Genomic DNA, 16,495 nt, shown 5'->3' with positions numbered 1-16,495 from the left:
TTCTGATAATGTGCAAAAGAAAAGGTGTGCATTTCCGGTGTTACGAAGCAAATTGTACCCACTTTATTAAAAACCCCTGGTCTGTTTGTCCTTTTGATTATGTTTAATTGGTTTAATGCATTTTATTTTTATTGGTTTAATAATCTGTTCAATGCTCCATATAAAATTAAATTATTATAATTGGTGCTACTATACTGTATGAGCAAAAACATTGCAAACAGGAGAATTAAGTCAATTGAGAGAGAAATACAGTATTTAAATGTTAATAATAACCTACAAACTTAAAGGCATTCAGCTAGCTTTAGTACATAGGCTGCTTTTGCATGGCAAGCCAGTGAAGTCTTAGAAAGCTCTGGACCCCAGATGTGCTAAGCCTGTTGCAGTCTGGTTCTTGAGTAATTGTAGTTACAGTCAATTAATAGTGTAACGCTCACGGCCACCATTGAGTGTGAAAGCCGGCTTACCAGAGCGGTGATGTCACCGCCCCTCCCTGTAATAGCAGGACCACAGCCGCTGGGCTGGGGGGAGATCTCTCTTTAGCTCACCAGGCTGGGTCCCTGTTGTGTGACACTGGAGGCCTGGGTTCGCGTCCCTGACGGTGGGGGCCAACCTGTGCAGGCAGCAGGCAAGGGCACCCACCTGAACCCCGTAGCGTTACAATAGTATAACCCTGATGCAGTTTGGACTATAGGCACAACTTTCAATTTGAACACTATGAACCCCATACTCTGAACCCTGAGCCATGCAAGAGCATTTTTTTCATTCCGCACAGCATTAGTGTTCATAATTTCTTTTACCAGTTCAAGTATACTGTTCTGGCAAATGCACATCATCTCACAAATTGACAATTACTGTATTTCTGTACTTCTGCTAATAGTGATATTATTGTCTTTATGTGATATCACACATTGAGAGTCGCATTAATCAAATGTTTGTAAGAGATATGCCTGTGGATAAGATGCAGTGGATGACATAGAAACCTTTTATTCTGTGAATGAAATCCTAAATACAAACTTCAGTTTATCACATTGTCAGTGTAAAATCCTTCCTTTCCTCCTTCCTTTCACCTTGGAATGCAGCAACTGTCCTAGTTTAAAATCAGATTTTCTATGCTTTAAGAGCTTGTCAGATATTATTTCAAGTGCTATTTCTTTTTTGGATTTTAAAAGACATTAAGAATTCCATAAATGTATATACTATATATATACACTGAAACATTAGAAATGCTGTAAATTTATATCGATAACAGCATTTGCTGCTGTTTTAATGACTTTTAATTACTTCATTCTAAGTGCAAACTACATTATTAATAAATGTGGACAGGAAGATTTGTAAGCTCTTATTCAGCCACATACGGCAACTAATTTTATACAATGATTAAGCACTGTTTATAATCAAGATTCTGCTGACAGAGACAGAAAAAAACAGTCATGACAAAAAAATGCTTTGACCACCTGATGAGTAATGAAAACAGTATTTCCCTAGAAAGTATTTATTCAATGAACATTCTTAATTGATCTGCCCAGTACCTTTATCAAAAACAACTTACTGTACATCTATACCTCTTTATATAGAGTGGTATAGTACGTTACTAAGGTAAAAAATGAGACTTTGCTCAAAGGTACAACAGTAGAGTTCCCACCCAGAATTTGGGCTTATAACGTTCTAGACTGTAGACAAGTCCACAGAGCCAAACCCATACAACACACAGTTATCTCAATCCTAAGAATAAAGTTACAGAGTTTTGAAAGGACATTTGTTTTTTCTTTCTACAAAATATTGTACAAGCTTTCCTGTAATTTAAGTTAATGTGAGCTTACCACATGAACATCAAACATAGTCATAATGTGTTGAGACACTGTGTGCTAAAAGTAGTGAAAGTTAGATTTATTTCCTTGCTTTTAAAATGTTAATAACTGAAATGAATACAACACAAACTCAAATTCAATTCACAGTGAAAGAGGAACACAAAGTTGGGTTTATCTCAATATTATGCAGCCTAGATAGTTCACAATGCTGTTGTTCTATGTAATATCATTGTTAATCTGCTAACAGTGACAAAATGAGACATGGATAATTTGAATTATGAAGGTGTTTCTATTGCTTCCTTTCACAAAGTTGAGTGTAACACAATGCAATAATGTATTAACGTATTAATCCTTGTAGCCTGTAAAAAAAGCAGTGTTTTTTACAAACTTTTTTAACTTTAAATGCATGATGTAACAGAATTAAAGCTGATTTGATAAGAAATCAAATAATGAGTCAAGACTCCAAGGTTAAATGGGTAATTCATTTTATTCTAGTTTACCTTCTTATCTACACTCATTTATCACATCATTACATGATGCTTAAACTGAGTTTACATTAATTTGGACATTTTATTTGGCAATAAATCAGAAATGTGATGGGAAAAAATATCAGAAAAATTAGCAGAATCCAAAACCTCAAATTAAATTACAAATGTCATAAATATCTTCAATAGGTTTAGATTTTTTCATTTCAGTAGATGTGATCTGCAGAATCAGAAACTACATTTTTTTCCTTTTCTCACAGAAATGTACAATTTTAGAAGAATTGTAATTGTTTAAACCAAATTAAACCAACATTTGGAATGATCTGGAATGATTTTATATAGTTGCTGTTTTGTGAAGGTTGAAGCCATTCAAAAAAGCCATATTTTCAAATTGATTGAAAATAATTTCCTATACTTTTTAAGAGACTTTCTTTCTCTGACCAATGATTTTTCACCAGTATGCAGGCATCAGTAAACAACATAATATTTAAAATTAGGTTAAAAATAACCAATGAAATAGAAAATCAAAACCAACTACAGAGTGACAGAAACTAATGAAAAAGATTACTGAAATGCGTATTCTCGAAACTACCCAGTAATCATGGCACTTTGTAATTCTGGGACTGACTTTTTTTTAATATTAGGATGCACAGTATATATTAGGATTTCATTACTCCCAGGATACCACCAAATGTTAGATACAAAATTCCATCCATACCACTCAAAGGGTAAATGACCAGATTGTTAAACTAAGGTCCTGATTTCTTGTCCAAAGGATAGCACCACCAGCACAACTATGTTCCATGTCACCATACTGGGTGGTATACTGGTTTGGTCACCTACTCAAACATCAACACCACTTACAGAAAAACCAAATTTTTCTTGAAGATCAGCCATCTCAGTATCAACCATTCTGTGTGTTGCTGTATGATAATATATTGTAATGTGCATAGCCTCTCAAAGATACTGTACATGCAATACATACCAGACCCTTTGCATACCAGTTTGATTCCTAGCACTTATTTCCAAATTCACCTGTTATACAGGGAGATTTTTAGTGCTTAATCAATTCCTTATAATAAGAATCAATTGCAATTATTTGTTGCTGGATATTTGATGAAAGCTTGTTTATTTGCTTTTAGCCATCATCTCCTTGTGACAAATAATTCAGTTAATCATTGAAATATCTGTTGCAGCACTTCACAATCTGAAAACAGGATCTGTGATTAAGTAAAAGTGGTTTGAAAGCAACTTTATCATTAACTTTTTGTCTTCTTAAATAAAATGGATTGTTACATTTTTCACTTAAATTTTAAAAGCTAGACAAAATCAAAACATTGGTACACTAATAAAAAATCATTTACCAAAGCAAATTCCAAATATTAAGTTCCATTTTCCAGAGGCATCTTGTACTGTATTTATGGATAATTGTATTATCTGTAATTGTATTATAGCTTTATCTATAAACAATTTATTTATATAGTTTATGATGAAATCTGAGTAAAAGGTCACAACATTGGCTAGCATCCAGGGTGGCTGATCCAAGTGTGGTTTGGTAGACATAAGTCAAAAGCTTAGTGGCTAATTTCTAGTGTCCACCTGCACTACCCCACCTGATTACAGATTACACTTAGGATCAGATTGGCACACAAAAGGTCTGTATGTACTCTGCCTTTCTGCAATTACCTCCCTAGGACTTTGTACTTACTTATCCTTTTGTATACTATCAGTGGTATACTTTGGGTTAGAAATAAGGTGTCTGCTGTTTGGGTTAATTTACACTGTATTTTCTTAACTCCTTGTTATTCTCCTCTTAGACTAGAAGGTCTTATTCCAGCATGGCTGCCAACAGCTGGAACCACCTTGTTCAGCAAAGAACTCCCACTTCCAATCTTGATGGAGCAAAGTTTCTCCTGGGACAGTGAACTGAAGGGTGGTAACAGTTCAGTTCAATTAGTTCAATGTTTTCAATGAGAAAGAGAAAACATATGCTCTTTGTCACTAGAGAGTAACCCTGTATACTAAAATAGAATTCTGTTGATCTAGACATCTGTTTGAGTTCTGTAAAGCTCTAAGAAAAGATCTGGCTATTTACAGTATGACCCATGGCTGTGAACTTTTGTGCTAGAGAGCCAAATCCATCAAACATTCGGTACTGTACAATGCAGAAAAGCTAGTCATATCAAGCATACATAGCACCACAATAACAAAAAAATAGAGAGATTTGCACACTATGGAAAAAAAAATCCTCCAGTTTGAAAACTGAGGTCCTTTGGGGATGAAGAAAACATTTGATAGACACCATATGTGAAAGGCACTTCATACGGTAGTATTTCAACAGTGCGTTTTGCCAATAATTCCTTAAATATTATAGTGAATCTAAGAATACATAAGAGTTTCTGTATAGGAAGAAGATTAAAAAATAATAAATAGAATAGGGACCTACAAGACTGGTGTTCAGGAACAACTGGTGGTTAGAGAATTAACTGTTGTTTTGATATGAGGAAAGATATAGAGTAAGTTCCCTTCCACGGACTAAGAGATAAAAACCACTAAATGGATTTGCAGACAACCAATTTCTCAATTGGAACATAGGCGAGCAAGAGGTGACCTTGTTTGCTTGTTTCAAGCAGTGATCCAAGGATCTTGTCCAACTGCTTTCTGAAAGAAGCTCCCACAATCTTTTGATATCTTTTGGCACATTTTTACACAAAACAGAAATGGAAGTATAAAATTCCACATGATGTTTTTTCAGTTTTGTAAAACAAAAGGTGAGAAAAAATCAATCAAGCAGCGTTACACCAACATATGACAGTGGAGTATGACTTTCACTCCCACGAGAAACAAATCAAGAGGTGAACAAGCTGAACTGACCCATACATCTTATCTGCAATTGAAATGGAAACCAACTTTAATTAATTAAGCACAAAACTGGTGATAACTCATAAAAGCCTAAAAAAAAAGCCTAATGCCTGAGATTTCTGAAAGGTAATCAAAGGAATTATTCTTAAGTTACAATTATAAGCAATATTGTGAAATTAATCAGTAATACAAAGAGGCAAATGTAGCTACAGTAACTGCAAGTCAAGAGGCTAATCATTAGATAGACAGCAGTGGCAAAACTGAACGGAAAAAAAAGAAATGTAACCTTATATTAACATTGACAACAGACTTATCCCAGAATATCATTTCACACTACATTTCTGTAATTATTCAATAGCAGGGAAGTTTGCAGGAACTATACAATTTCACAAGGATTTGGTCTTTGTTTTTCTGTTTGATTCCAGACATTTTCTTCTTCTGTTATTCCTGAATCCTGTATGATGGTCAGAAATAGATAAGTAATATGTATTTGTAAATATTTTAATGTATGAGATAGAGTTGAAAAAATGTATAAATCCGATCTCCTTTCTCTTGACAACAGCTTTAACTAACTCACTCTAGTTTATATGCAATTATGTTACCATCAAAAGTGGAATTTTTTCCTGGTTCACTCTGCAGTGCTTCTTTGACACAACACAACTGATATAAATATCATGTCAATAACACATATAAATACATATAAATAAATACATATCCATCATGTCAAAATGGAATAAAATGATATGACACATTGATACAACTGTTAATGTGATCGGTTAAGTACATAGTACTGTATATCCACAGCCATAAAAGCAGTTTGTCCTCATTATTCTGAATGAGTCACTTTCAGTGTATGCAAATAAAAGAACAGGGGAGTTTGACACTATTGCCTTCCATCTCTCTGATGTAACTAGCACTCGGGCACTCAGTAAAGCTTATTTATAAACTGGTAAAAGGCAGTTAATAGCCTTTACTACCTTGGTAAAACAGATGGTAGGCGTAATAAATAACCCTCCGTCCCCCAATATCTTACCACGGCTACAACTCTTATGATGAAAAGATAATAATGACTAGATAATTTATACCTTAAATCTTAAATCTGAATTGGAATGAATTATATACACACATTTTTTTTTGTTTGTTTTCAATGTCAATTATCTTCATATGTGATGAAGTGACAGAAAACAAAGAACTGTAATAAGACCACCAGCAACCTGAGGTTATAAAGGTTGCAAAGTGAAAGTGTGGTCTCTAACCCTGGGATAAATGTTTACTACATTTCTCACTGTACTTTACTGGAATAAAATTTGCATTTCAGTAATTAAATTGCTTTTAAAACCCAAAATCCTGACACAAGATCAGATTTATTAGGCATCAGTGCTGGTGATGTTGATTTGCACAAACGTTGTTTGCATACATATTTTGTGCATTCCACAGCAATATTTATCTATTCTAAACTTATTAAGTGCACTACATAACACAATTTAATGTATTTAGTATTTTCCGAGTGCTGACAAATAAGATGCAGAGGTGTATACCGCATAATTATTACAAGTCACAGACTTGGGTTTCCTAACATATTTGCATTACCTGCACACAAAAACCAAAACTGGTACAATTCAGAAATGGATGGTATCATAGATAAATACAAAAAAGTGCTTCCCTATTATTATTATCACAAACTAAAATATTGGTTTTTGAACAGTCATTTTGGCCAGGACACCAGGGAAACATCCCTACTCTTTTCAAGAAACACCCTGGTATTTTGAATGTCCACAGAGAGTCGTGACCACGGTTTTACGTCTCATCTGAAGGACGGCGCCTTTTTACAGTAGAGTGTCCCTGTCACTATACTGGGGCACTAGGACCAACACAGGACCCACACAGGTTGAGCACCCCTACTGTCCCCACTAACACCTCTTCCAGCAGCAAATTTAGGTTTCCCGGGAGATCTCCCATCCAGGTACTGGCCAGGCTCATAACTGCTTAGCTTCAGTGGGTAGCCATTAGTGAGTTGCAGGATGATATAACTGTTGGCTGTACAGTACATGGGCACCGGTTTTGAATTTTTGCAATGTCATTTATTTCTGCTCAAATGACTACCTCAGATTTCATTAAAACTTTCAATATTGTGATCTGTGATCATGTTTTAGTGTATCTAGACATCTTAATGTTGCTAATCCATGCATTATCACTATACTGTTTATTCTGGTGAGGATCATAGCAAGGCAGAGCCTATCCCCTAATGTTAGGGTGCAAAAATGAGAGTAGAAAAGAACATCTGAGAAAGTCAAAAACCCACATGAACACAGGAGAACTGACAAACTTCACACATCCAGATACTGTGGCTGGAATTGTACTCAAAGACCTAAAGTTATAAGGCAGAAGGGCCAAACATGACACCCCTGTGTTGCCCCTAACACAGCCAAAACAAAATCCTGCACTAAGTTTTAAAATTGCACAAATTTGTAAAAAAGCCACAAAAAAAACATATGCATGTCTGGGGTTGCCCTTTTAAGACAACTGTATATCTTTGCCAGGAATAAACCGGTTTTGTGAGAATTATGAAGTCCAAGATTAGGAAGTTAGAGAGCTGAAAAGCCAGGGGTAAACAAATCTTAGTGTCACAGACATACAGTACAGAGTCTCAATTTTATAACACTACTATAGACAATGGGTGATATTTAATGAATCTGAAGTGAGTACGACTACACAGTACAGACCTTTTTCATTGAACAAAAACTTTTTGCATGAATCTTCTAAACCATTAGTTATTAACCTTGTAATGCAGCCTGCACCCCTCGAAATATGTTTTCATAACCATTATCAAAAATCTTTGAAGTAAGATAGAATATAGATAGAATTATTTAATGAAAGAGATATTTTATATATTGGGAATTGAGAATCACAACTCTAGACCAACTCTAGACCAATCACCTATCCCACATACTTTATGCAGGCTGTTAAGTCTAAGATTACAAACACTAAAATAATGCTAAATTAAATTTTAACTGCAAGAACAACTTTACACTCCCAAATATTTTAATTGCAGTATGAAGTTGATTAGAAAAAACACCCTTTTTAGAAACTTAAAATTGTATTGTGCAATTTGAAATTGAATGGAATATAATATGGTTAGTTTGGTATTTATTTTGTGAAATTGGATTTCTGACTGTAATTTACTTAGCATATATTTAACTGATAACCAGGCTGAAAATACCCCCTATTTTTGTACTCTTTTTAAGGCATCATAGATAGTAAGAGAAAGAAATGACTCATCCAAAGAAAGGCACTGACAGCACCTGATCTTTGTTATGTCTTGTGACAGAGAAAGAGAAGCCAAATGCACAACAGAACTTCACTTGGCCAGTACTTAATGTTTGGCACAAAGCATTCACAACACAAACTGTGCCAAACCAAGATGAGCAGACATATTCCAAAAAATAGGTGGAGAAACTGCAAAAGTACCAGCTACTGTGAAAATTGCACATACAGCAACAGGTCTCACCTGTTCTAGAAAGTGATGTTTAATGATTAAATAAACAAACAAATGAAAGGATGCACCACAAAAGTTTAAAAGAGTTTAAAAACTGTAGTTGTGTGGTGTCTGCCAGTGCAGGTTGGCTATATGGCACCTGATGAACAAATGATGCACATTTCTAAAAAAATTTAAAATTAAAAAAAAAACATCTCTTATGAAAGGCTGCAAGGAAACACAACACATACAGCAAACTATCCAAGTATCCTAATCAATTGAAATCAGTGTAGTTAGGATTATGAGGGAGACATAAACACAAACTCATTATAGTCTGGTCTCCTTTGAAGCCTCCGATGCCTACTGTATTTATCTTATTTTCTTTCAGTGGCAACTTAATACCAGTTATTACTGTAAATCGTTGAGCACTGCTTACTTCAGCCCATCTATACTTACATCATGCAAATGCTGCCAAATATAACTAGTTCTGTATATGAGGCTGAATCACCCAAATGAGTAATCCTTCCTTTGTTTCCTGCTTTCGGTAGAATATTTTAGGATTTTATAATAGTTATTATCAAAATACGAAACCTCAAAATTCTTTTCTAAGAACAGGTAGGCTCTCAATTACCAATTAACCTGTGGTGTCAGATTTAAATTTCTTCATTGCTTGGTTCCTTACTCTCTATCTTCATCTATCTTCATCAGAAATCCTATTTGTTACCATCTGCCATTCCTACCACTGCCAGCCCTTGGAAAACGGTTATTTTCTTTTATGAGTACAAACAGACATGGTACTTGCATCTCTTTTTCATATAAAATTCCTAACTTTAATAAATGTTTTCACCCTTACTATTTCACCTTGCACCATAAATTCACCACAAAACTTGCAAATGTTACCAATATGGCTCTGACAGTAATATTATAAGGAAAGGTAATGTACACAAACCACACAAATACTAGATACCCCTCCTTATTGTTACATACTTTTCAACTCAAAAAGATGAGTCATCTAAAGTTTGGAGTAAAAAACTAGGAAGCTAAGATGGAAAAAATTAGGTGAATGGATAGTATATACTGTAGAACAGACTGAACATTTACTTGTGAAAGGAATAGGCCTCAACAAAACTTGCCAAGAAATGATTCAGGCATGATTAGATCTAGATTACTACTCCTGGACATAACTCTTCCAAAGAAAAGCATTAATGGGCAGCTGTCCTTCAATGTTTAATTTAATTGCTGTTAACATTTGACAGGAAGTATTTCAATACATAGAGTACATAGAAGCTCCAAAACCATCATGCCACCATGCCTGCTGTAATGAACAGTAATGCTGTTCATTAATTGTGAGCCAAATAATAATATAGTTCATTTCATGTTTAACAAAGTATCAAAATTAAATAAACTAAATTTGTGCAATTCCATGTTTATTTTTTCTGCATAAAAACTAACTTAATGCTGATGAGAAACTTACAGTATAATAAGGTTTTTAAGCCTACTGATTTAAAAATATCCTAAAACATTTAAAATCATAGCTTAAGTACAATATGTTCAAACCATTTACAATTCCTCAGCAATTAACATTAACATCAAAGATCAGTAAGAATAAATTTATATCAATCAATTGTTAAAAAGGAAGTTTTTAAACATGAAAATGTGTGCAAAGTTTTCAATACCGGTGTTTATATAAATGTTTAATATAAATGTTTAACTGGATGAACATAATTTCTAAGCAGAAACACAAGGATACAAATAAACAGCAAGAAAAGTTTCAAGAGAAAAGTGCATTAAACAATCCCCGTCTTTGATGTTGTATAAAAACAAAAACTTGTGACAAACGACATTTACCATAATAAGGCTTGTTCAACTCAAAAATGCAACAGCAGAATATCCCTCTTTTTATCTTTGCACAGAACAGTAACATCAAACTCAATAATGAGGCTTTTCAAGACCAGTAACCATACCCAAGAATATAAATCGGATTTGTGTCAGCAAATTACTTGACTCTTGTTCAATACAAAAACCCTGTTTTTCCTTGAACTGCATATAAAGAGCATTACAAATTCAATTTAATGATCTAAGAAACTAAGAGTATGGACAGTTTTGGAATTTGTTTTTCCTTTGACTTTTGACATTTTACTCAATAATCCATAGTCTCTGGTTGCTTAAAGTGAAAGAATAAATTTAATCTTACAATTCTTATGGGTAAAATGGGTAGTAATATGACTACTGCTAAGTTTTGACCACGATTAAAACTGTGAATCTGGACAATTATCATAAAATCCATAAGAAAAGTGGACATACCTTACCAAAAAGAATGAAAACAGATGTGCATTGTATAACTGTTATGTATAAAAGCTATACTTTAAATAAAGATCTTGCTAATTATAATTTAAACAATCTTGCTACAAGTTGCATCTACATGCAACACTTAATGAATTTAAAATACATGTTACAGTTTATCCTATAAGAATTAAATATTGTATGGATTTAAATACCTCTAGCATTCAGTTTTTAGATCAACATACACCACGAAAGGCAACAGTGATCACAGACATTAAAGAACAGGAACACGTGTTCTCTGCAAGACTAGAGCAAACTGTTAGCATACTGGTTATATACTTTAAAGTATACTTTAGTATCACCATGTGCTGCTACTGATCTTCATAATGCATAACAGTGAATTAATCCAAGTCCTGTAGTTGGAAAAGTCCTTAAGCAACAGGCCAAAACCTAATTTATAATGACTTTAACGGAATTGTAAGTACTACAACCAATATTTATAAAGTTGACTTGCACCTTTAACAAAAGGTATTGTAATACAATGTGACAAATACAGTACACATGACTAAGGAAATGAGCACTAATTTCTAAAATGTATTTTCAAACTCATTTCAGTTCAGTCACAGAGTAAGATTTTTTTTTCTTAACCACATGGTAAACAGACACAGCACCAACCAAGTAAATAAAAAAAATAACCACAGTTCGCAGAATACTTCACATTCTTAAAATAGAGAAATTTCAACACAAGACTCAACAATAATTCATTGTGAAAAAAGGGATTTTTCCCCTCTCTGGTAAAGTTTAAGCTTTACTTAGTTTTTCTGCTACATAAATCTACAGTACATTAACTGAATAATTAAATACCATATGACCTTTACCACAACTTACCTGCATCTTCATTTCCAAAACAAAATGATAACATATTGATTAATCCCTTTATAAGTGTCAATTACAATCACCTCTACCACACCCAGCACTTCAAGGTTTCATGCATCTGAATTATATAAACTGAATTCCGCTATTAATCTAAATACTGAACATCATGCACTGACAAACACTCCCAGCATTTAATAGTACTTTATATCAGATCACATCGCAAATGGAAAACTCGTTACACCACCATCACTACTTTTACTGTCACTGACCTAAGGTAAAATCTATGTACTGTAAAAAATGGAGAATGATGTCACTCTTTAAAACCATAATTTGGAAAACCTGAATACTTTCTTAACCCAACACTGTAGTCCATTCCTGCATATTCGTCCTAGGAGGAAAGATGAAAAGTTCAATTGCTTCTTTAAGGCCAACTGAAAAAAAATTATACTGAGGAGCTTCCGTGTTATTTGAAAGATCATTCAGCTTCCTTTAACCTAAGGCATACAACCCTGTTTTTCCAGTGTCTGGTTAAATGATTCCCCCTAGTCAATTCACTCTACCCCACCTAAAGAGATGGCAGGCAACCCATTTCTTTTTGTCCCTGGGGCACACAGGTGTCCCAGCCCTGATTTGAACCTGTGTTCCACAGAGCTCATCCTACAGACCAGAGTACAGCAGGTCTTTCTTGAGCTAAAGGAGCCACTCCATGGTTTTAAAAGCAAATCATAATCCCATAGTAAGCTCTTCTTAAATACAGTTTATAAAAAACAGATTTTTCCCCATACTTGTTCTTTATACTGTAGCTACTGTAGCTGTTTCATAGTGATATCTTTTAAAGTGTAGTAACCATAAATATGAATGCATGGTTTGTCTTTATTAATCCAGTGGTATTTCTTCAGAAACAGGTAAAATATTTTCATTACATCTCCTCATCAGTTAAAACAACATTTAATGTCAATAGTGCCAACTGTAACATATCTTCATAATCAGAAAACTGGCACTCAGAGAACCTTTAACACACTACTAAAGAATGCAGAGCATTCTAAAATGAGCATCAATAACTTCATTAATATAAAAAAAGAATAAAAAGATAATTAAAATATATATATAAAATATACTAAATATACAGTTTACAAATAAAAATCCCAGACCTGACCTGCAAAGACACAGGTTAGAGACCTTTATGGTTTTAGCTAAAATAGGTTTCTACTGCAGATTCAAAACGAAAAAAAGTCTAGCCCTTAAAAATGGAGAACAAACATTCCGAACAAATTAAAAAATTATGCTGCATTTTCACCAGTTTTACTGGTACAGTATATGCAACGCAAATTTCAGAATTAACTGAACAGGACAGTCCCTCCTCAGTGATCAAATACAGTAACTCTTGCTTTAACCCTCAGTATCTTTAAAAGTTTTAGCGTGTTCAGTTGAAGGCTGCTCCTTTCTATGCATTACTACACATACTACATTTGTATACGTAAAGCTTTCTTACTATAATATTTTTATGCTTAAAAACAGCGTACATTTCCAGATTACAGATGAATTGTGCGGACCCTTAAAAGCAGCACCGTTTTTTGTTACCTCGTGGGTTCCTAAATAAGAAGAGTGTATTGCATTTTGAACTACAAGTGGAGTTTACGACAATTTAATATGATTTCTTATAACAATATAATGTATTATAATTGCAGTTCTTGTGTAACTTATTTGCTTTTATTAAATAAAATCTCTTGCTGTCATTGTAGACTTCAGCCATGCTGTTCTTCAAAAATCGCGAACATAAATCCAACAGGTTAAACAAAAATTATATAAGGTAACACTTTACAGACTCAGGCAGTTCTTTTAATTGTTTTTTTTTCCCAAGTCATGTCATTGTGTCTCTTATTTTATCCTGAATTAAACATCCAACTGTTTTTTGGAATCAAAATATAGGACTCACCTACAGCAGCTTCAGACTTCATGCTTGCTAGACTGGTGTTTAAATGCTAATTATCTTCAAGGTAATGTGCTTCTGTTAAACTTTGTGGAATGATCGCTATCTAGCTATTAAAAGACGAAATACAATTGCGGTTTTAATCACCATCATCATAACTTTTTCTTGTAATTGTAATAGAAACGTGAAATGTCATGTTCACTACTGACATCCATGCATATTAAAAATGAATAGTGTATATTCCATGTGTCTATTCTCTTTCTTTATTGTCTAGCTCAGTTTAAAAAGTTGTTACATTATCAGCTTGACAAACGCCGCGGGCAACGATTCAGAAGATTAGCCATGTTAAGTACAGATAAATACCTACAGTAAACGTGCAAATTGTTCTTCGAAGATCATTGTAATTTACTTCAACAGAAGCCGTTGAGAAAGTACAGTAAGAAACGCTTTATAGTGTCTAATACACTGGAAACTAATATTCACGGACAACCCATGCTACAATTTGAACATCCCCGCTAGGCAAGATAATCGTTTTCAAATGTGCGAGGACAGATGTTCTCCGCAGCTTATCTGTATTTCAACATTATGTAAAAGTGAAGAGGACAGTCTTAAATTACATGTTTAAGTTACCTGTTAAATTCCTGACAAAGAGAAGCAAGAAAGCGTGATAGCATTGCTTCCAATTCTCATGTCGTTATGACTATTATTATTTTAACAAGGAGTGATGGTAAAAGCCAAGCTTATGTGTTAATATGAAGCTCTCAGCAGCTCCATACGCGAACATTTACCCAGTTCAAATTCTGGAATCTGAAGCATGCCTATTTGGACTTATACGAGCCACTACAGTTGTGAGAAAACTGTCGTATATTTTCTAAAGGTTGTTGAGAAATAAGTCAAGAAGGGGCTTAAACTAAACTGCAAGCAAATTTCATATAAAAGCACTGTGAAAAGTAATTACTCTACATCAATGTTACCTGAAGCCGCAATCTTGCACAATATACTGTATAGTCATGATTTTGTCAAACCTTAAAACACATTACACGTTACAAGTGCGCCGAAAGGTGTAATGTAAGGTGCAAAACGCAGAATTTGCATATGGACTTACTTTTGCCTTCTTCATAAGGAAAGAGAAGAGTTCATCCAAAGAAAATAAAACCCTATTTGTTTTTGCCTTCAGATTGGAGGGAAGGGATTCTCGTAATTCCGTTTAAGCATATCCAAGGCTTTTCGGCAAATCGTCCAGATTGAAAAAAGTTTAACAACGAAACAGAACTGCACTGTGCAAATGTCCAAAGTTCATAGGAGCACATAAGTAAGCTTCATTCCTAGCGGTAGGAATATAAATATCCTTACTTTAAAGCCGCAACGCCTTATATTCCAAACCCACTTTTAAGAGCCGCCCACTTTAAAGACTGTCCCTGCAGCTCTAAGCAGTGTCATTCATTCCGTAGTTGTGGCAGGGTAGTTAACATAGCTGCTATTAAACTGACGCACTGTAGGTTTCACTGCTTACCAACTTGTGGAGCACACATTTATTATTGTATCATTTTTTTGTTCTCTTGGCTCTTTACTGTTACTGACAGTTATTAAAAACACACACCCCGTGCGATAGATATCAAGTACTATATTTTTTATTTGTTTTGCGTTTTAAACCAAGGCACTGAAAATGTAAATCTTGAAGATTTGTAAAAAGAAAATAGGCAAATTAATGTGCCTTGTTTCATTGAGGAGTTTAGCATCCCACTTGTGAAACTGATAAACCTTCTAAACCGTTAAACCAACAGTCATGATGGTACAATGTAGGCATTTGACTTTTTCAAATTTTATTATTTTTTTTACAACAGAGGGGGAGTCATGGATAAAATAAGCCCAGTTGTCAAATTACTTAAATTCCTTATGCTATACTGTCTGCTGTTATGTAAAACATCACATTTAAAGATAATAAACCCTGCTCCAACCTAATTCACCCCTACTTTATTATGCCATGCTAGTTGTTTATCCTGTCTGGACTTGAAATTATTAGATGCTTTGATGTGCCCTTAGAAAATGTAAGTGTTTACATCCCATTTTTGCACTTTATCTCTTAAGTATAAAATGATAAAATATGTGCCATCAAGGGTACAAAGACAATGTTTACAGATATAAAGGGCAGATAGGATAAGTGGTTTTAATCACTTTGCAACTACAGTATTATGTTGTTAATTGAAAAGAGGAGGCCCATTCTATAGGAAGTTTCCCGACAGGACATAGCCTTCAAGGCCTATCCATCATCATCACTAGCAGTTAATGGCAGAAAGAGCCTGTGAGCTGACTATACTTAGTCAACAACAAAACACCTGTGAGAACCCAGCTTCAGAATCATCACATCTGGGCGTCCAAATCCTACTGCAAATGAGCATCATGGGCAGCTACAGTGTTATATTGATCATTAACGTCATAGAAGAAAACTTTGTTATGCACAGTAGGTCATAATCTGAGACATGTGCTCCAGCTATTGTTAAATAGCCAGAGTGTGGAGGAGGAGGTGTTGCCTTTCTTTTTTCCATCAGTATATATTCTAATGTATTATTACTAGAAAAAACTAACAGTACAATTATAACTTAAATTAAATGATTAAACTCACCCAGTTCCTTCTTGTAGCTCTTCATGTATTGTTTTATATACTGTATAATATCCAATAAAAACTATTTTACAGCAGAAATGAGCAGTGTGTCTAAATCCTAAGTCCTGAACTTTAAGTAATCTTTCATTCAGTTGGTTTCTCTTTGAATCATAT

At 34.2% G+C, this 16,495-nt stretch overlaps 1 protein-coding gene across 1 annotated transcript in view; it reads right to left on the bottom strand.

Annotated features, from left to right (window-relative positions):
* kitlga (kit ligand a) overlaps window positions 1-15,063 on the bottom strand; it is a 39,394-nt gene extending 24,331 nt beyond the window's left edge. The window contains exon 1 of the mRNA XM_088922565.1: window positions 14,825-15,063. Coding sequence (XP_088778691.1) covers window positions 14,825-14,839 — 15 coding nt within the window. The 5' untranslated portion in view covers window positions 14,840-15,063. The remainder of the gene's footprint in view (window positions 1-14,824) is intronic.
* Between the last annotated feature and the right edge of the window lie 1,432 nt (window positions 15,064-16,495).

The sequence above is a fragment of the Atractosteus spatula genome, chromosome 8, assembly GCF_055471065.1.
Source record: "Atractosteus spatula isolate fAtrSpa1 chromosome 8, fAtrSpa1.hap1, whole genome shotgun sequence".
Lineage (NCBI taxonomy): Eukaryota > Metazoa > Chordata > Actinopteri > Semionotiformes > Lepisosteidae > Atractosteus > Atractosteus spatula.
The sequence above is the reverse complement of the archived record's forward strand: the minus strand, read 5'-3'. Positions and strand labels throughout refer to the sequence as shown.